Source organism: Sinohyriopsis cumingii, chromosome 2 (assembly GCF_028554795.1).
Source record: "Sinohyriopsis cumingii isolate HCF-2022 chromosome 2, ASM2855479v2, whole genome shotgun sequence".
Taxonomy (NCBI): domain Eukaryota; kingdom Metazoa; phylum Mollusca; class Bivalvia; order Unionida; family Unionidae; genus Sinohyriopsis; species Sinohyriopsis cumingii.
The window spans coordinates 64,036,017-64,057,889 of NC_142962.1; the positions used below are offsets into that span (position 1 = coordinate 64,036,017).

General features: G+C 34.8%; 1 protein-coding gene across 1 annotated transcript in view; it reads right to left on the reverse strand.

Moving 5' to 3' along the window:
* Nucleotides 1-4,922: 4,922 nt before the first annotated feature.
* The window catches only part of LOC149805050 (uncharacterized), an 85,114-nt gene continuing 68,163 nt past the window's right edge, over nt 4,923-21,873 (reverse strand). Inside the window, exons 19-24 of the mRNA XM_089933457.1 lie at nt 20,154-20,330; nt 16,343-16,552; nt 14,767-14,863; nt 9,190-9,353; nt 7,555-7,728; nt 4,923-5,161 (exon numbers count right to left, since the gene is read on the reverse strand). Of these exons, the coding sequence (XP_089789583.1) occupies nt 4,923-5,161; nt 7,555-7,728; nt 9,190-9,353; nt 14,767-14,863; nt 16,343-16,552; nt 20,154-20,330 (1,061 nt within the window). The remainder of the gene's footprint in view (nt 5,162-7,554; nt 7,729-9,189; nt 9,354-14,766; nt 14,864-16,342; nt 16,553-20,153; nt 20,331-21,873) is intronic.

Genomic DNA, 21,873 nt, shown 5'->3' on the forward strand with positions numbered 1-21,873 from the left:
ATGGTGAATTTTATGCTTATTTGTCACTTTTGGCAGAGAGCAGACAGTGTATATCTTGGTCAATATCTAATGTGCACTGCAGTTTTAAAGTAGCTGCACATTGTTGGTTGGTGGTGGGGGAGTAAATCATACAATCAGTCAAAGCTGAAGCATGTGGTCATTGGGATCAAGAGGAAAAACTGTATCATATTAACTTTTTGGAACTGAAAGCCTATTTTTTGACATTACAATCTCTTTGTTCAGAGGTGAAAAATGCTTATGTGCACATCTATATGAATAATTCTGTAGCACTTTCATATGTGAACAAAATGGGTGACCATATTTCTAATTTGCAGATATTATCTCATGATGGCTCACTGTGGTGTGCAATTAGGAGTATCTGGTTAAGTGCTTCTCATTTGCCAGGAACACTGACTTGTGATGTAGATAGATTGTCTTGAAACATAAATAAGGATTCTGAATGAATGTTAAGTTCCACAGTCTTTAATGTCATCATTAAAGTGTATGGGCATAAAGAAGTGGATTTATTTGCTTCCAGGCTAAATCCCCAAAAGCTATAGCAGTTGATGTTTTTTCTTTAAAGTGGAAATAGAGTTGTTATTACTGATTTCCACCTTTCAGTCTGCCTGAAGCAGTCATGCAAAAACTGGCCAAAAACAAAAGAGCTCTTATTTTGGAGGCACCACTATGGCCAACACATCCCTGGTTTCTAAGCCTCCAGCATGCTGTTGTTGGTCCTTGTTTTTTCTGCTGCCATGCCCACAAGAGATTCTACACTTGGCAAGCAATCCACAATAATGACACCCCCTCCTCAGATTGAAGATGGGTGTTTTTCACTGCTCAGGACAGCAATCAAAAATCAAGGATTATAATTGGGGTTCCTTCTTCATCATCAATTCATGGAGACCATCAACTTAAAAACAGTAATTGGGTCATCTCCAAAATTGGATGTTATTTTCAAATCAAAGACAGATTAATCCCCTTGACTAACCTGTGGCTTTTGTTACAGAGTTTTTACTGAATTAGTAGATAGAGGTTTAGGTTATAGTTTTGTAAATACAGCTAGATCTGCAATTTTGTCATTATTTAATCTTACTTCTCAATCCAGTCTATGCAATAATGTTTAACTTAAGAGATTTATGAGAGGGGTGTTCATTGCAAAGCCTATGACATTTCCAAAGTACTCATTTGTGTGGGATGTGTGGCTTGTATTTAACTATTTTCTCTCTTTACAAGGCAATGACCAAATGTTGCTGCAGGAACTTACTATGAAGTTAGTCATGCTGCTTGTTTTGTTAACAGGACCGAGGCATCAGACACTTCACCTTAAGCAGACCAACAGCATTAAATTTGGTGTTGACAGTGTACAAATACACATTCCTTCAAAGTTTTGTGAAAGTCTGAAATACAGTTATTCATCAGTACACAATCCCCACATAAAAAAAGTTGTTAAAGGCACAATATCAAACTGGATAAAGACTGTTATGAGAAAGTCTGGTACTGATACCTCAGTCTTCCAGGCTCATAGCACAAGAGCTGCATTAGTTTCTGCAGCCTGTGAAAAAGGTTAAAATTGGGTACAATCTTTACAAGGCAATGACCAATTGTCATTGCAGGAAATTACTATGAAGTTAGTCATGCTGCTTGCTTTGTTAACAGGACAGAGGCATCAGACAATTCACCATATACAGACAAATAGCATTAAATTTAGTGTTAACATGGTACAAATACACATTCCTTCATTGCTGAAAGAATCTAAACCAGGTCACAAATAATTGTGTGTTGTGGTTTGTTTATAGTGTTATTTGCAATGCACCAAAGTTTTGTGAAAGTCTGAATACAGTTATTCATCAGCACACATAAAAAGTTGCTAAAGGCACAATATCAAACTGGATAAAGACTGTTATGAGAAAGTCTGGTATTTATACATCAGTTTTTCAGGCTCATAGCACAAGAGCTGCATCTATTTCTGTGGCCTGTGCTAAAAGGCATACAATTTGGTTGGGCTAGTTCCTGTACTTTCAGGAAATTCTATTACTGTAGTCCATTACAAACAAGACTGAATTCAGTACAAAGGTTTTGTCAGCATACATATGTTCATAATGGTCATGTAATGTACAATGTTCTCTGGGTTATCTGGTTTAGTATCAACACATGCAAGTTTTCTTCTTTTTCTTCTAGTTGTTGTCAATTTATTCTATAAATGGATGCCTCTCTCTAAAATCTCATGGGATCATGAGGTACTTATGGGAGAAAGTGAAATTGATAAATTAAACTAGAATAACCAAGTTAAAAGTCTGATTGTCATTTCATGAACCCCATATATGCCTTAGTGATCACATGCCCACCCTTGATATTTTCCACCAAATAAGATATTGAGGCTTCCATTTCTTTTGCTCTCAAGACTAATCAGCTACATGACCAATGACATTTCATGTGAACAATGAGGCACTTATGGGAATCAAAGACAATAATACAAGTTTATCAGCCAGTGGCTCTGTGATCTCAAGTTACCATTAACAATTTGCTTGTCAGGCCATAGTTCTGTGATTTTATGTTACTATTAACAATTTGCTGTCAGGAAAAGAGCAGTTGGAAAACCATTTTGCAGAAGACTGCCATTTTGGGCCAGAACTATTCTATGATGTGAAATGCTGCAAATCCAACTCATTCAATGTCTTATCAAATACTAACAGCACAGTAAAAACATTGCAATGCAATATTCCTTAGTAATGTTATTCTGTAGAAGCAAAGCTAGGAAGAAAATCAGCAGTTTTAACTCATCTACATGATAATGTGGCACACTTAAGTATAATCACATTGATAGTCTCATCAAAATAAAAAATGCATACCAAATTTAATGAAATAGAAACATGTGTTTGATGTTATGCTGTGGAGCTCAACATTATGAGGATAGGCAATTAGGAATTATAGCACCTGTCAATGATGTTATGGAATGCTTGAAATCAAACTCACTCAAAGTCTCCTAATTCTGGTACCATGTGCCAAATCTAGCTCTAATCCAACAACTTATCTTGCAGAAACCAAAGTTTGTCACAGGAGCAATCAATGGGCCAGATAACTCTACTAAACAAGTCTTATAAAGGCACTTGCAAGTCTGTGATATAGTGTTCATTCCAGAATGAATAAGAGAATGCTGAATGGTTCTTAAGCTATGCTGCTTGCAAGCAACACCCCATTCAAAAATACAATAAATTGTCAAGAACCAAAACTGCCTTTCAGATAGAGTAGGTGCGAGAAGACCCATGAAAGGCACATTGATGTCTTGAGACAAGTTACACAACAAACTGCATCAGAACATGTTGAATGGTTCCTATGCTATGCAGGTTACAATAATCTACTTCAATGGAGATTTAATAATGATGGGAAAATGGGAATAACTCTAATATTGGACCTGAAAACATGAACAACTCCAATAATATTGGACCATGACAATTCCAATAATATTGGACCTGAAAACATAAACAACTCCAACAATACTGGACCTGAAATCATAAACAACTCCAATAATATTGGACCTGAAAACATGAAACCTTGAACAGCCATATGTACAATTAATAGGCAAATCAATGGCATTCATGTATGTCCAAGGGCTGAAGAGCAATGCCTGGTAATAAGCAACAAACCAAGAGAAGATAAAAAATGTCTTGTCAAGGGCCCTATCCCAGGAGAAGACGATAAATTATTATGGTCCCTAACTCTATTATAAATGGATGACATGACAAGACTCACAAAAAGCACATCTTTTTAGAATGATTTTTAAACTGTGCTTGTTACAAGGATCTGTTGGAAATAAATGTTGATAGAAAAAGTCAACAACTCTTTCCAAATCAGACCTAAGAATACAAAATCTTTAAAATGCAAACATTGCTATAGCTATAATAGGCACATCATTTACAAACAACATCCAATTATGTGTAAGGGTTGCAGTGATAAACAGGTTACACTAAGTGCAATTTACAGACAGAAAGACTAATGGACAAATGGCAGACTGAAAAGGTGATTGCTCCAGGCTCCTGCATCTCAAAACAGGTCCCTAATTACTGTTGAATTAAATTTAATACTTACAACTTTAAACATTATACTTACGAGAGTCTTATAACATTTCTCAGTGTGATGTGTTCAATCTTTCCTGGAAAGAAAATGAAGTAATTTTACCTCCACAATGCAAATGCAAAAAGTCTTAAACTGATGCAGAAAAAAGTCATAAAAACGAAGCTCTGGATGAAACTTACTTACAAAACATAATATTATAACCTGGATAGCACTTGATGTGTGAGGTTCTGTTTACTTGTACCCATCACATGATGGGAGTATGAAACATCTAAGTTATGCATGTCAATGAAATCAACATGCAAAATGTACACATAAACATGTTGATATATACAAATGTATGATTTATAGATATGAAGATGTTTAACTTTACTGATAGGCACATAAAAGAATTTTAAAAAATTACCTGAACTATCCAAATATTAAGCAGACATTTCTATCACACTTTCTTTTATCATCCATCCTGCTATTTAAACCAGAGAATAACTAATGGTTTGACATTTCAAATTCTCTTGCTTTCTTATTGCATATTCCATTCCACCGTCCTAAACTTACTCACTCCAGCCTCCTGAAAAACTTTGTCATATGTATGGCACATCACCCTGCATTGGCTGCATATATACATTTGGTCTGAAAATATCTGAAAACGTAATAATAATTGAACATTTTGCATATCTGACCTTTGTATAATGCCATGGAACCATAGGGGCAGGAGCCAGAGCCAATGATGACTGACAGTTTTCCAATGTGCATGATAACTATACAATTTGGAAAATTCTCCCTCTCATTAATGAGATGGAAAACATAGACAGACAGAGATGGGCAAGTGTAGGGTGTCACAATATCCCTCACTTAAGCATAGGAATAATAATCATACCCCATGTGTAGTTAAGCAGCATGATTTTGAAGGACAGTCTCTCTATTCCAGCCTCAATGGAGAAATTACATGCATTTAACAGAACATATGCCCTGAATGATCTTCTGACCAGGTCCACATAAGTACAGCAGTCAACACCAGTACAGTAGTCAGGAATGTAACATGACATGTCTTTTCCAAGAAAGGGTAGTTCTATATTGGCTGGGCAGACTGAAAGTAAAAATGACAAGTGTAACCTTCAACTCCAGTTTCACATTTTAGAGATCTTATGGAAACCCAATATCATAACAGTTTAATACTCCTAAATTTCTTAAAACTAAATGCAAATAAACCTGATCAAAAGAATCAGATTTCATTGTGTGTATGTGAATAAGTTTTTATCTGATTGAAGTATTGTGAATTTCCAGGCAAAAATTGCATGATCTAGTATTGATGTTATGCATGTTTCTGTATTCTAAAAGAGAATGGACATCACAGTTTATGCTTTATCATCTTTTGGATCTTATAAACCTATAGAGTGCATCCCCTAGAAGAAGCATTCTGTCTTAAAGTGCATCCCCTAGAAGAAGCATTCTGTCTTAAAGTGCATCCAATACAAGAAGCATTCTGTCTTAAAGTGCATCCCCTAGAAGAAGCATTTTGTCTTAAAGTGCATCCCCTAGAAGAAGCATTCTGTCTTAAATTGCATCCCCTAGAAGAAGCATTCTGTCTTAAAGTGCATCCCCTAGAAGAAGCATTCTGTCTTAAAGTGCATCCCCTAGAAGAAGCATTCTGTCTTAAAGTGCATCCCTAGATGAAGCATTCTGTCTTAAAGTGCATCCCCTAGAAGAAGCATTCTGTCTTAAAGTGCATCCCTAGAAGAAGCATTCTGTCTTAAAGTGCATCCCCTAGAAGAAGCATTCTGTCTTAGAGTGCATCCCCTAGAAGAAGCATTCTGTCTTAAAGTCCATCCCTAGAAGAAGCATTCTGTCTTAGAGTGCATCCCCTAGAAGAAGCATTCTGTCTTAAAGTGCATCCAATACAAGAAGCATTCTGTCTTAAAGTGCATCCCTAGAAGAAGCATTCTGTCTTAAAGTGCATCCCCTAGAAGAAGCATTCTGTCTTAAAGTGCATCCCTAGAAGAAGCATTCTGTCTTAAAGTGCATCCCTAGAAGAAGCATTCTGTCTTAAAGTGCATCCCTAGAAGAAGTATTCTGTCTTAGAGTGCATCCCCTAGAAGAAGCATTCTGTCTTAAAGTGCATCCCCTAGAAGAAGCATTCTGTCTTAAAGTGCATCCCCTAGAAGAAGCATTCTGTCTTAAAGTGCATCCCCTAGAAGAAGCATTCTGTCTTAAAGTGCATCCCCTAGAAGAAGTATTCTGTCTTAGAGTGCATCCCCTAGAAGAAGCATTCTGTCTTAAAGTGCATCCCCTAGCAGAAGCATTCTGTCTTAACCAATAATAATGGAACTTGATGCTTGTAAGTGACATAAACCAGAAAATGTCATAAAGTGACACACAGACATTTACAACATTTACACAAATGTGAGAGCAACATTGCCAGTTACAGAACTATGTTGTGATATTTGCCATTGTTGTGACATCTGCTGTTGATACTGCACCCATAAATGTCACAAATCTTTAGGAAGTCATATATTTTTCTGTCAGATGAACTGTATATCTCTGCATTTTGGACAAGGTAAAGCAAAATTGGTTTTCTCTCTTATTCCTGTTCAATTCCTGTCATGATCTTACTGTCATTTTGTGCAGTGGATTGGACTATAGCAGTACTCTTTGTCCTACAACATCCTTATTTTTCAGCTATGCTGTAATCAGAAAACATGTTCCAAAATTTCTTTTTTGCCATGTTGCAGCCACTGGCAAAGGTAGATTGTTTTCAACAAGAAACATTGTCTATATGACTTTGATGTGAATGATAAATCTAAGTCATGGTGCTGCAAGAATAATTCTAGAATCTTTAATATGCTAACACTTGATTTATGGCACCTGCACCAATGTTGCAAAACTTGTCCTGTTCTGCACAAATGTATAAAATAAATATGGAATACTCTTCCAAATATTTTTGATTTAGATTATAAATCTTATTTAGTTTTCTTTCCCAGTAATGTTTCACTGATCTCCATTTTCATTAGTGGTTTAAAGTATTTTGACTGGTACTCAATCATCTTTTACTTTGTCTAGCAGTGACAAGAACAAAATGTAGAAAATGGATCACTTACTGGAAAGAAAGCCAGTGATAGCATCTTATCTCACTTTGGAAAATGTATACCACTAAAAATGTAATTTGACATAAACAAAATTGAAAAAGCCAAAAATCAGAGAAAAGTAATTTTAACTTCAGCATATATTTTCAGTAAAAAGAAATGAGAAATTCCAATGAAATCAGAGATGTTAGCATCTCTGTGACAGTGAATATTTCAGATTCTCCTCAGAAAAAAAAGCTAAATTAAAAGGATATATTTGCACAAAATTTGTCAATTCCTTCAAAAAAAACTAGTACCATGAGGAAAATAAACCTAAAAAAAGACAATAAAATCTAACAAAATGATATTGGAAAGTAATTTAAAGGTTTTTTTCCAGATCATTCAGTGGTTCCTTTTATACCTTTGTTCCATCCATTCTGTGACGGACTGTAGGGAGCCTTGGTTCCCTCACAGGGTTGCTTTAGGAGCAAGTCTGCCAGCCCCAGATCATTCAGAAGGTACGCAATTAGGGAAGAGGTTAAGGCCTTCCCTGAATCTACATCCTTTGTTTTGATCCACTCTGTTAGAGAAAAATCTGAACAAAAAAAACAAAACTCATTTTAAAAGATCTACATATGTAACAAAGCACATCTGATAGGTCACATGCATATATTTGATATGAGTAACAAAAAGGCATGATTCAAAGGATCTGTATAGGTTATTCCTCTACCGGATATACCGAATGCCATGTATAGCCTTTTGTGTGGTGAAAAATGGCATTAAACCCAAAATAAATGCAATGAAAATGTATGAAGAAATAAGAGATGAAGTTAATCAACATTACTCTTCAGCTCACAGAAAACCAGATCAAACAGAATGTTCCTTAGAACGGCTGGGTAAAGGTGATACACACTTTATATTTTGTTTATTTGTGGCGGATGTCCTTAAATCATTTCACATGTGATACACAGACAGATTAAGCTACAAGTATTTCACAGAACATCAACAGCATCTTTGAACAATTGCTTGAAAAGTACAGTATCACAAGAATCTAACATAATCCAGTTTCAAACAGAAATAACCAATAAATATTATAATTTATGCTTCATCACTTTATTAAGAGTTAATTCTGTTCCAGTAAAACATATTTGGGAAGGCACAGTCAATGTGAAATAAAAGAGCCCCAAAAAAATACTGCATGTAATAAATATATAAATTGTTGAAATGAAGACAAACTTGCATTTACCAAGATGATCAATGAAGTGTAGTAAATTGATATGTAACAGTACACCAAAATTTCACCATGAAAACTGCATGTTACTTTAACAAAATGACATGGATGATATTGAACAGTAATAAATAATTGCAAAATACAAATAGATTCACTGGGAATTTTGCATGATGTATAACAATGTTTTGACTTCATATACCAACAAAAATAAATACTGGTCATAATTAAGTAAACATTTTCAAAGGATCAAAGAAGGTGCTGCTGACAGCTGAAATTGAAAGTTTAAACTTGTTTCAACTGGGATACCAGTGTGGCCACAAGTGGAAACATGGGGAGCTAACCTGTAAAAGTTGCATCCCTTCATCTATATGATATGTAGACAGAAAGAGTTTTGTTTTTCAAGTAGGTATTCAGAGGTAGAATTGAGCAATCTTAATATGAATGTGATTAGGTAATGTATTAGGTGGAGAAACAGGTTGCTCAATGCAGTTTGAAGATGAATGCAGTTTGAAGATGAAGGACCCACTGACACCTACTGGAAGGTTGCCTGCAAGTGGTTGGGGTGGCAAGTCAGCATTAGCTCATAGAAGGCATGGGAACGAGAAACCCTATCTGACAGAAATTCTACTATTAATGTACAACTGTATATTTGCAATTTTCTTTGGAGACTGCTGAAAGTGCTCTTCATGGACAGACAACTGTTTACAGAGGCATCGTAAGAGACTGATTAAACCCAATATATGACTGTTCAGATCATAGTGTTCAGTCTTGAAATCACTGCAATCCACACTTGTTATTTTCCACATATCAAATGAAAGAACTTACCATTTATGCTGAAATTCATGTTCATGTCACATAATGGTTGTGGCAGTGAGGTCTGGTTCATGATTGACAATTCAAACTGACAAGGTCCGCTGCCCTCCATGCACAGGGAAAAGTCCAGGTCAACAAGTAATTTTTTTTCTCCATCCAAATGCTCTAGCATAAACCTGATGATGAAAGAACTTGCATTATTTGTAAATATGTTAACAGTATTACCCAACAAAGAAAAGTACTTCTAGTCCCTGTATGTAAAATAATTCAAATAAACAAACAAACATGCCCAAGTGGAATGTAAACAGGTATTCACTATATCCATTCAAATGTGCAAAGCAACTGCTTCTGACATTACACTTACATTATGACCTTCCAAAATAGTCAAAGCTGCTATCCTCAAAATATGATTTTCAGAAATCCAAGCATCAACTGTTTGGAATCTAGGCAGCCAAGAAACTGATCATTTTCATGAATTTTCACTAATTGGAATGGCTCAAATTTCTGTAAAGCCCTAAGTACAAGAGTGCTATCATCTATAATAATATTTAATATATACTATATCAAAATTGTCTGGCAAAACCAAACTCAATTCCTCTTTCATTGTGATAAGTTTTCTTTAGGCAGCCTTTCAAAGCATCAGCTGTTGCTGACTATGATGTTCAAGTTTTTTGAGTTTATAAAATAAGCACTCCTGAAAGGGACTAACACTCAACTAGTCCAAAAGAACTGGCAAGAATAAACAAGGAGTCCATTTTAATGTTGTTATCTGATGAGTACTAAACCACAAATTAATTTTGTCAAACATATTCCTTATATGCTTGTGTTAACATTTTCACAAAGTTATAGCCAATTTACCTAAACTGCTAAGTTTGGTTCAATTGCTGTATTCACTGGCCATTCTTGTTCTAAACCCCAGAAAATAACCAATAAATTGAAATTTCTTCAAGATATTCTTCAGATATATCCACAAATCAGGTTTGCTATAAATCCATTCATACTTCTTCATATTATCAGGCTCCAAAGTAATCACAGAGAGAAACTAAAGTCAACTTTTGACCTTGAAACCAATGTATGGGTGCTATTTGACTATCAGCTTGTTTATTGAAATGCAACTAATAACAAAAACTGGTCAAAATCAATGTGTTTATCAACTGGATGAAGAACAAAGTTCTAAGTGACCTATCACTTGAAACAAATGTCAAGCAAGTTTGGTTATCAAACACATTCATACTGATGGTCAGAGCTGAATCATTTTCAACTGCCATAGTGGAGGTCAGTTTGCCACTATTCACATTTAAGACCAACTATATATGTTTTGGTGCAAGCCCCTTGTCAATATGACCATCCATTCAGGAGAAGTAGCATCACAAAAATGTTCAAGATGGCTACAATGGTGGGTATGTTGGACATCAGATCAGCACCATTTTCAATAATAATAATAATAATAATAACAATGACTTTATTTAAAGAAGAAGCTCATTTGGTCAACTGACCAATCTTCCATGAGGCCTTCTACAATGACATTTGTACATAGATATATATAATGCACAGTTTTTACAAGATGAGTTGTCTTTAGACAACAAATGCTGTTAAAAAGTAGTAGTACTAAATTAAACAAAATTATACAAATAACTGTTGTTTTTAGATGTTGACTCAGAAGCGTTTTAAAAGCTTGGCATGTATCAGCTGACTTTATATAAGGTGGTATGGAATTCCATAGTTTTCCTTCAGGAAAAGGACAACTCTTCTTATAAAACTATGAATTTGGTTTAGGTAAATATAACTTGTTTGAGATGGATCTTAGTTCATATATATGTGCATTTTTAACAAATTTAAAATTACATTTAAGATAATCGGGAGCCAAACCATTTAAGGATTTGCAGACTAGTAAAACCTAATTGATTTCTCTGTTGAAATGGAAGACACTTCAAGGTTTTAAAACAATTTGTTGATGGTGTATCTAAAACAGCATCAATAATAACTCTAGCTGCTCTTTTTCGATTTTCTGTACCACTATTATCCCTGATAGAAGGAGTGGCATGATACATGCATTGTAGAATATCTTTCTTTGTTCTTGAGGAAGATAATATTTTATTCTGTTCAAGAGATAAAGCAGTGAATTAACTTTTTTATGACCCTATCAACTTGTATATTCCAGCACAAGATATTGTCTATCATGATGCCAATTAGTTTTTCATTTTCAGACTATTGCATATCCATTCCTTTTATCATTACTCTCATTTTTCTCAATTTTAACTCTTGCTTGACTACCTATGATCATGGCTTTGGATTTGGCTGCATTTATATTCATATCATTGTGCTCGCATCAGTTACTTATAACCAATCAGAGTATTAAACAAAACTCTCTCATTAATAAAATCATCCATTAAAGAGAAGCAGTACCAACATTTTCATGATGGCCACTATGCTATTTTTTATGGAAAGCCAACTACATAATGTAAGAATTATTGCAGCAAAAAGTCCATGTCAATTATATGTAGCTAAAAGTACACAATACATTTAAAATACATCATATGAAACAAATTATGTACTTTTAGTTACATTTAATTATCCTGACTGGAAAGGTTAATGAGTTACAGACAGGATAAAATTCACACTGCTGTGTGGAATGAAGTGAAAGACAATCCGAAGTATTGATCTGGCCTCAGCATCGACTTACATATGGATGAAGGATGGAAAATTTGCCAAATTTGCTGATTTGACTTACACTTCATATCAACTTATTGGCTGGCAAATATGGTGTCATATAACAAAGTTTAGTAAAAAGCTATCATCATTATGGCCATCCATTTTGGAGAAATAGTGATAAAGATTGCTGCAACAATCAGAAGACTGTGTGCCCATGATCACTTAGGATGAACTAGACCACAGATTGAAACTGCAAAATTGCATTACCTCCCTCCAAGTAGTTTAGGAGGGTAAACAATAGCAAATAACTGCTAAAAGGTGCCAGACTGACACTGAACACACCAAAACCTTATATAAGTTCTCTTAAATCTTTGACCAGTAAAACTAAATATCCTGTGATAAATCTGCCTCCTTTCTTGAAGAATATATCATATTAGTTAACATTTAAGACAAATTTGTATACACGGATGACAAATTCTGACAAAATATATCCCAATTTCTTTTATTCCTACCACAAATACATTTGGGTACTAAAACACATATCTGGAATTGAAGTCAAAGATGGTCTTCTACATTAAATCTTCTTTTTGAATTTAAGTTCATAAATAAAATTAAATAAAACCACATGATTTTCTCACCTTATTTTCAAGATATGGAGCAAATCAATTTCCTTAACTGTACCTGAAAAGTTAAAGATAATTATTTAGGTGTTATCCAATTAACATCATAAAAGTTTGTTCAGAGATCATGTGAATATGACTTGCAGAATATGTCAGGGTAATACTTCTAAAGCAAACAAATACTATCAAGATAAAATAAACAAAATTTCATTGGATAGTTATATTGAAATTCTCCCAATTCAATTGCTAAAACTCTAATCCATATATTGTTAGTTTGTGATTGCTATTTGTTTGTCAGCAGTATTACCTACTAAACTCATTGTCTATCCAGATGATTTATGCCATATTCTCAACACAGGAATGCAGTTATGCCTTTGACAATAACATTTTCTTTTCATTGTCATTAAGATGTAATAATCATTGCATCATAAATTCTTTGTATCAATAAATTTAGCATAGGAAGAAAAGCCCTAATTATGTTATATCAAAACATTAATTTATTGGGTTCTTCTCGTTCTTTCAACTCTTAAATTTTGTAGTCAATCATTTTATTCCAATTAAGGAAACATTTTTAAAACAAATGTAAAACATGCTACTGGTAAATAATGAGTCCTAAAACAAGAGCTGTAATACTGAACCATTCCATTCTGCCAAACATTTTATACTGTATCTGTAAAGGATAAGTATATGACTTGTACACTGAGATGCTCTTTACCAAAAAGATTAAAAAACAATTTTCTAACAATATTTGCAGCTAGGAATAGATAATAATGAAAAAAGAAGAGAAAGGAAATTTTTGTTGTAAATTATGTTCCTAAGAAAATCTGTAACAAGTTAGTTTCATATTAGTAAATTACTCTGCTACCTTCCTGAAAGACAAAAAGTGTCTTTCTGTAAAGATATCATATACACAAAGGAGAGTAACTCCTACAAATTAACCCCATTGTTTTTGCTAGGAAGGTTACCCATATCCCAGATGCAACAAATTTAAGCTGGAGTGGTATCTGTAACATGATGCTCATATTTATGGGAAAGGGTGGGAGGGATTGATAGTACTTTGATCGGGTAAGTATGTTTATTGAAATGATTTCCTAAAATACCCTTTCTGCACTGAAAACAATACTCAATCCAATTAACATTAGGAGAATAGGCAAGAAGAGGAGAATATGCATATGATCCAAACTGTATCCTCATCACCTTGTACTAGCATGATGATTGCTCCACTGAAAGGATGAACTTCTCCTAATGTGAAATAAGCACAACTGAAAATTAAGTGTTTATACATGTCTAAGAGCAATTGCTGTGGGAACCCACACCTGGCAATTGCCTTATATTCAAAAGTTTCTATGGTAAATCCAGTGAGAGTTGCAACACAAAATGACCAGAAGTGAGGCTGTGCTGTCTTAAATGGTGTGTGATAACTGTCTGAACAACTACTAGTTGTCCAACAAGATTCAGCTCAAAACGAAATGGCATAAATTGGTCTGGGCATGCCAGCCAACTGTCTCCACTGCATCTTAAAATGAGACATTATGTTTGAAAACTAGGCTCATGGAAATTCCTCATATTTCATCAGTTAAATGATCTTATGTGGTAGTTCTGAGTACACAGATCTAACAACCTCCATTTACTTCAGTGATCAGCACTTACTGGTTTATGTCTTGCTTTGCTACCTTAACCAGTAGGAACAAAGCTTTCAAATGGATGCTGTGACTGTTGTCCCTACACTTCTGACAGAATATGTGGGCACATACCAAATCCTTCATTTTCACCACTTTCAGACAATCAATCAAGAGAAGAGAAAGAGTATAGTTATTTGCTGGGTACCTATTGATGGTAACCTGTTTTCACAAACAAAACACCAGGTTGCATTATTAATAAGTCTAAGAAGGTTGGAATGGAAAGGCATGTAATTTGGATCCACAGACAGCACATGCAGATCTCTCACCCCACAAACCAAAGGTAGTGCTATCAGGAAGCAAGTCTTGCATGATAACTGATTCAGCTTTAGTAAGATTAAAGACAAGGGCCTGCACCTAGACAAGTTATGCCATATCAAGACGTGGGAGAGGTTCCAGTTTGGGAACAAAGTGAGGGAGCATGACCTCAACATGTCAGATTTGGAAAAGATGGAACGGTCCTTATTGTGGCCAATACTATATCTTCCATGTGTCTGATATCATTGAATGGTATCCCTTGATTGTGACAGAGTCTAGCTTATTGTCTTCAAAGAGGAAAAGAAAGGAGCTGGCCAGTTGGCAAATGGAGGCTTAAAGTGGTGTCATGTCATTAATGACACCAGCCATTGACAACTCACCACTTCACCTCATAAGCTTTTGAAGTTGAGGGCCATCTAATTGAAGGAGTCCTCTCCACACTCCAAGACCTGGACTCCTTTTTTGAGCAAGTCATCCCTGACAAGAATCAAGCATAGAGAAGGAATTTCTCCAGACATGGATAGAATACTGGTGACCCATGCTTCTTAAGCTGTGATTGGGGTCATTAGGAATCTCCAAAGATACTTGGCACAGGACACCACTGGTGCAGAAACTGTTTAGTAATGTGCTGTTTGTTAGGCCATGATGACAAATTCATGACCTCTGAAACCATACATTGATTGTCCAAATGACTGGACCAGTTGGTCAGCTGCAAGGACAAAACTTGCATGCCACTCTGGATGGCAAAGTTGGAGGGGAAACCTACATGTCCAACTTCAATGCTCCTAATTCCATACACAGGCAGGAATAGGGATTATGCCATTGGGTTGACAATATTGGTTAAAAATGGTCCAAGCTTTGTCAAACTCACATGTTGACATTCTGACAAAAGAGATTATCGTTGTGTGAAGCAATGTTTATGTTAGTTTTATAAGAGGTAGGGACAACTTCTCAACATCCCCCATAAAAATGGTCAACAATTCCGAATTTAGATGAAGGCCTAATACTTTAAGTGTGGGAAAATGTAGAGTGTGCCCTTTTTTGCAGTCCTTCAATTGCTTTATTAGGATGTTGGACCAAACATCTTTTTCCCATAGTGAATACATGCTGAAAGAGTACGTGGATGAGTATTTTCTGTAGGCCAGTTGGTCTCATGTCTTTCATGACTTTAAAGAAACTGCACTTTAATGAAGGGTCCCTGAGTGGTCGAGTGGTTTAAAGTGCTCTCCATTACGGATCACTGCCATCTCACCTCTGTCTGCATTGGTTTGAATCTTGGATTTGGCCAATGTGGGTATGTGAGAAAGCTTGCCAGTAGCTTCTCATGGGTCGGTGGTTCTTTCTGAGGTTTTCCCAGGTTCTTCCTCCACCATTAATACTGGCCGCCATGTATAGCCTATCATGTGCTGAAAAATGGCATTAAACCCTACAACAACAACAACAAAAAGCACTTTAATGACAATTCTGTAATCAAAGAGAGAAGAAAAAAAGCAAACATGTGCATTATAACACAGTGGTGACAAATGTTAACAATGACAAATTATCACATGGACAATAACTAGTAACAAATTGCATAAATAAAAATAAATTCACCAGAAAAAATGCAATACCAGTGGAAAACAATTGATGGATGTTCAAAATTAAATGTAAATTGCAATGGATATTTTTTTTCAAGTCACAATTCACATTTGGAAGTGAAAGTTTAAACTGGTTACATCTAGGATATGGGTGGCCACCTAGCTGAGACAAAAAGACTAAATCGCTAAGAGCTACTTCCCTTTGTCTATATGATCTACACAGCTGGAAAGACATTTTTTTTTATAAAGGCTGAATCGGGAGTCTTTTGAGTAGGGCTGGATTTGGAGGTAGTAGAGAGCAACTTCCTTATGTTAATGTGATCAGGTAATGTTTTTGAAGAGAAAAATAAGAAATAAATAAAGAAACAGAGATAATTACCCCATTTATAATCCAAAATATTCTCCTCAAAGGTAAACTTTTCGATTCCTCCTCTGACAACATAATGACATGTGTCTATGTGAAAATAGACATGGACTGAACGCTTCAGCCAGTCAAGCTCTACACAGCAGTCCAGACCTGTACAATAGTTGGGCAAATTACACACTACAGACTGTGGTATCACTGGCAAGTTGCTGACAACTGGGCACTCTGGAAATAAAGAAAAGAACAGTCATCATTGTACTCATAGTCTTGGTGATGAATGTTATTTAAAATAGTTTGCATGTAGACTGTAATGCTTAAAAGGAACTAAAAATATGTCTATATAAGACAGATGCTACCACCAATATGATTCAACAGGAAGGCAAGATTCCAAGTCAAATAGGGCTAATTCCATAACATTTTGTCTGAAATGGTAAAACCTGAATTTTCCCATAGGTAACATGAAGAACATCATATGCTTCTTCCATAGCAATGACAGGAGTACAAAAAGGGTCAAAACATGGATAAATATTCAGCATAAAGGTCAACTCCAGTGGGTTTATTGTTTCTGTCTGTTAACATGCATGCAAATTCTGAATAGATTTTGATACAAATAAAATGAGAAAAAAAGTCCAGCTACATACACTGAATCTCCACTATTCTGCATGAATCCAAAATACTGATTTACCATACATTTATCCCCAAACACTGACTGATGGGCTCTTCAACACTGGGCCCAATATAAGTCCTTGAAAGGACAATGGGCCAATATTTTCATTGTGGCAGCCATATCTGAGGTCAAATCAGCACAATTTTCATGCAGCACAAACTAGACATTATAACTAGTCTTGTGGTGAAAACAACAAATCAAAAAGATCTTCAAATTAGAAGAAGACAAGAAGATTTTCCAGATAGCTGCCAAAGTGGTCATACTTGATGCCAGATTGGCACCTATTCCCTTTAATACCAACTAGACATTATAAGAAGTCTTATGGCAAAACACAATGACTTTCCATCTAGCTGAAATAGCCATAAGATTTTCAAGATAGCTACCGTTTTCCAGCCATATTGGATATCTGATTGCCACGATTGGCATTTAAGACCAACTTGACACCATTGGAAGTCTTCACATAAGCAAAAATACATCTTGAAAAATACATCCATTCACGAGAAGTTGGAAAAACAAGACTTTTAAGACAGCCACCATGGACACCAGATTGATACAAATTTCCCTTAAAATCATCTAGATACCATAAGGACTCTTCCAATGGAAATCCCAGGATGTATAACATTCTGTTCAGGAAGAATTGCAATAACAAGATTTTCAAGATAGACACCACTGCATCCACATGGGACATCAGATTGCATTATTTTTATATAGGACCAACTGGACAACGTCACAAGTCTTTTAGTGATAATCCCATGATATGTTTACTCATTTAGATGCAGTGGCAGTAACAAGATTTTCAAGAAGGCTTCTGTGACATCTAAACTTATTTCTAACTGAACCATTTTCATTTAGTGCCAAGTAGACATCTGAAGATTAGTGATAACAAGAATTTCAAGATGACTCCCATGGTGACCATATCAAATGTCAGAACTGAACATAATAAGAATGTTTTTCAAGAAAGTCACTGTGATGACTTTACCTGATGTCCAAGTCAACCACTTTCATTTAGTACCAACTAGACATTCTGGTGAAAACTGTGTGGCCATACTGGATGAGTAGTACCATTTTCCATCAGGAACAACTAGAGCTTAGGATGAAGAAGTGTTTAATATTTCAAGGCAATCCTCCAAGTTGTTTAGGAGGAGCAATGAAAACAAACCTAGGCTAACAGACAGACAACAAATGATGGACATTGGATAATGGATGACAGACAAATGGCCATCACATGAGGTCCATCACTCTATGACCAAAAGAACTAAAGATGGTTGTTGATGTCTGAACTTTATGATAAGCACCATGTCACTTATGCAATTTTATCATACGTGCACTTAAAGGTGCAAATAAAGGTAAAATTACATATTACCTTACATTCTTTATTTCATCTGTATTTTCTTTTCTTTTTAAAGAAACAGTTTAATTCTGTCTAAAAAAATACTCTATTCTTTAATGGCTCAACCATGTACAAATATGTCCATCATAACTTGTGGAAATCAGTTATAGAATAGGGAACAGTTAATAAACATCCAGTCAAAGAATGCCACATATAAGTTTACACCCCAAAAGTAAGAAAAAATGTTCACCTAACTTTAGTTTTTCTTATTGTTCTCTCACACAGCTGTAATCTCATCTCCACTTCTGAACTTACACAGACAGTCATCTATCGAGTTCATTACTTGTTCAAATTACTTGCTCAGGATATTAACCCTTTACCTCATGCAAGCGCCATTTGATGCCTCTACTCCATTCGCATACAAGCGCCTTTGGACGCCCCTACTCCATTCGCATACAAGCACCTTTAGACGCCTCTACTCCATTTGCATACAAGTGATTTTTGACAATTCTATACCATTCTTATGGAAGCATCTTTTGATGCCTGCTGTAAACATCAGCCATTTTGAGCACATTTTCTTTGTGCCACCTTCAAGGAAAAACCCCTATAAGATACTATATTCATTGCTGTGAATGACCATTACATCAGATCACATGGTTGCTGTTAATGCTCTGGCCGAAATCTGCTATTTAAAGTAACTGGGTCATTATTTTCCACTCTCCAATATAGAGGTCATAGATTTTATTCAGTACTTATAATGATGTTTCTCTATTTTTAATAATGGTAGCTATATCTCAAAGTGGATGCATGATGGACCTTACAATTAGCTTTCAAGGCTTCATTGCTAGGTGAGTTAATAACAGCAGCAATTACTAAAGATTGATCAGCATGATTTTTAGAAAACAAAAAAAATAATTATGATATGATGTTTTCTGTACCACTTTATTAAATTCTGTAAAAAGATTTATGAGAAGTAGTCATTTAAAGGTTTTTTTACTTTTAGTAATGGTTGCTAATTAGCATCATTTGTATAAAACTTTAAAGCCCTTTATACCATGATGATATGTGTTATTTTAAAATGGTCCAGTGATTTTGAGAAGTTTATTACAGCAAACATAGATGACAATGATGAATACATCATGGACAACATACTTTGGATGCAGGGTAATACTTTAAAATGTTCATTTAACCAATAAAATTTATTTTTCATTTTTGAAGATATACAGATATGGCTATTTATTAGTCTTACCTATGACCAAATAGGTGATACAAGTTTGTTCCACTTAACAAATTTATACAGGAGAAATAGTGTCCTAAGTCTCTTTTTCTCTAAATTTACAATGTCCAACAATGGATAATCACAGGCAGTGTTACTAATTTAAATTTTCTATTTCAGTTTTTTTTATATCTGTCCCTGACAGTTTGAAATTGTCCAGGCAACTAACTTGAAGGATTTTCACAATGAAACTTTTCAGATTTAGTAAACAAGTCACTATCTGTTCACCTGGCCATAAGGCATGGTCAGCTAAATTTCTGTGAAGTTATTATCAATCAATGATAGTAATATCTGGCATTAGAACCACAAAGTCCATAAATGTCAGTTCTGCAGTCATAGAATATTTCAACTTATGCTTTCATCACTGGTGTGTATATATATATATATATATATATATATATATATATATATATATATATATATATATATATATATATATATATATATATATATATGACACTTCTATACTGGAAGGTACAATTACTGGGACTGCTTTGGGCAAATTTCTACCACACAGTTACTTTCTTTATTCCTGTAGACAAAAATGAATTACCATTTTTAAATCCGCTGTGTGCTGGTGCATATAATCCTTCCTTTTTGGAGCATGGAGGGTCTTTGTAGTATTTGTCCAGTCCTACAAGCTTAGAAAACAGATCAATGGCTTCTCCCCACTGCTTGTCAGAAGGAATTAACCCTGCAAGTCCATGGTTGCCCAGCCACCCATAGAAATCTGCAATGTTATGACAATACTGATCATACTTATACAAAAATGAATTAAGCCAACATAAATGAAAAAATGTAAGCACTATAGGAATATATCCTTGGATAAATTTACAAAACTTAAAAGAAGTATTAATCATGTACAAATCTAGGACAAATGTTTGATTTTTCAACAAGCTTTGCTTTCAAAGCTAACAACAGAAATTAACATTAATATGAATATATTCGCTGTGCTAAACATTATCAAATGGCATAATAGCCAATGTTATTGAGGATGTGTTTGATTTGTCCTATTTCAGTAATCATTCTCACAATGATCAAGTGCAATCATTTTTAAATGTGCACAGAAAATCTGGAACTTGAATTGATAACACATTTCATATTGATTGAATACACCCTTAAACAATATCAACTGTGCTTACATCAGGAGCAATATCCACACAACTTGGACTTGATGCTTAAAGTCAAATTGTTTTCAATGCATTTACAAATTTCTTATGCATTTTTGGTCAAATTATATCTGCATGAACTATGCAAATAAACTGCTGATCTAGAAATTTTCATATTTCCATGATACTGTTTCTATAAACTAATCACATGGTGAATTTGATGTGTACCACTGAATCTAAATAACAGGCTCTTAATCTAATTACAACTTTGCAAAAACTACAAATTAATTGGGAGTATGATACTATGTGCACAAAAGAATTGGCAGTAAAATAATTCATTTCAAACATCAATGAAAAAGCACAAACTATCAACTAGAAATGTCCTCTTAAAAATTTACTTCAACACATTTTCAATCACAGGCAATAAAGCTTTTCAGAAAATTTGGTTGATACCAGACAATTTAACTATGTGCATATTATAGTATTCAAAATATATTATATGCATTGTTATTCTAAGTGAATCAAATGCTGTAACTCTTTAAAATAGAGTATAGTCAAATTCTGATCATTACCCAACTTGCATGACACCTAACTGAGGAAAACTATTATGTTATGCAGTTACAGGCAAATGCTCAAGAGTTTAAAAGCCAGTAAGACACCTAAAACATTCAAAGACTAAAACTCTGTTAAATATCATTAACAGATGGTCAGTAAAGATGTTATCAGTTAAGATTAAGTGTAACGGCTATTCTAAAAGAGACGCAGTAACTCTGTTGCTAGAGCACTGGACTAATAATCCAAGGGTCAAAGGTTGGATACATGCCTAGACCGATCCGTGTCAGTTGCCTTCTGTATATTTGTGGGAAAGGCACTCCTATTTCCTCAACATGATATAGCAAAAAACATGTTAAAAGTTCCATTAAAAGCAACCCCAAAAAAACAGTTGCCCAAAGGGACTAACATTTTACTGTTTGAAAAGAATTTCCAGGAATTCAAGATAAGACCATTTTCTCATTTCAATTGCTGACTTGTTAAACCATTTCTTACAATCTTCAGTGATAATATATTCAAATTGACCACTGTGACAGCCATATTGGATGTAAGATTGGCACCATTATCATTTAAGACAAACCAGACACCATTAAAAGACTTGACGAAAATACC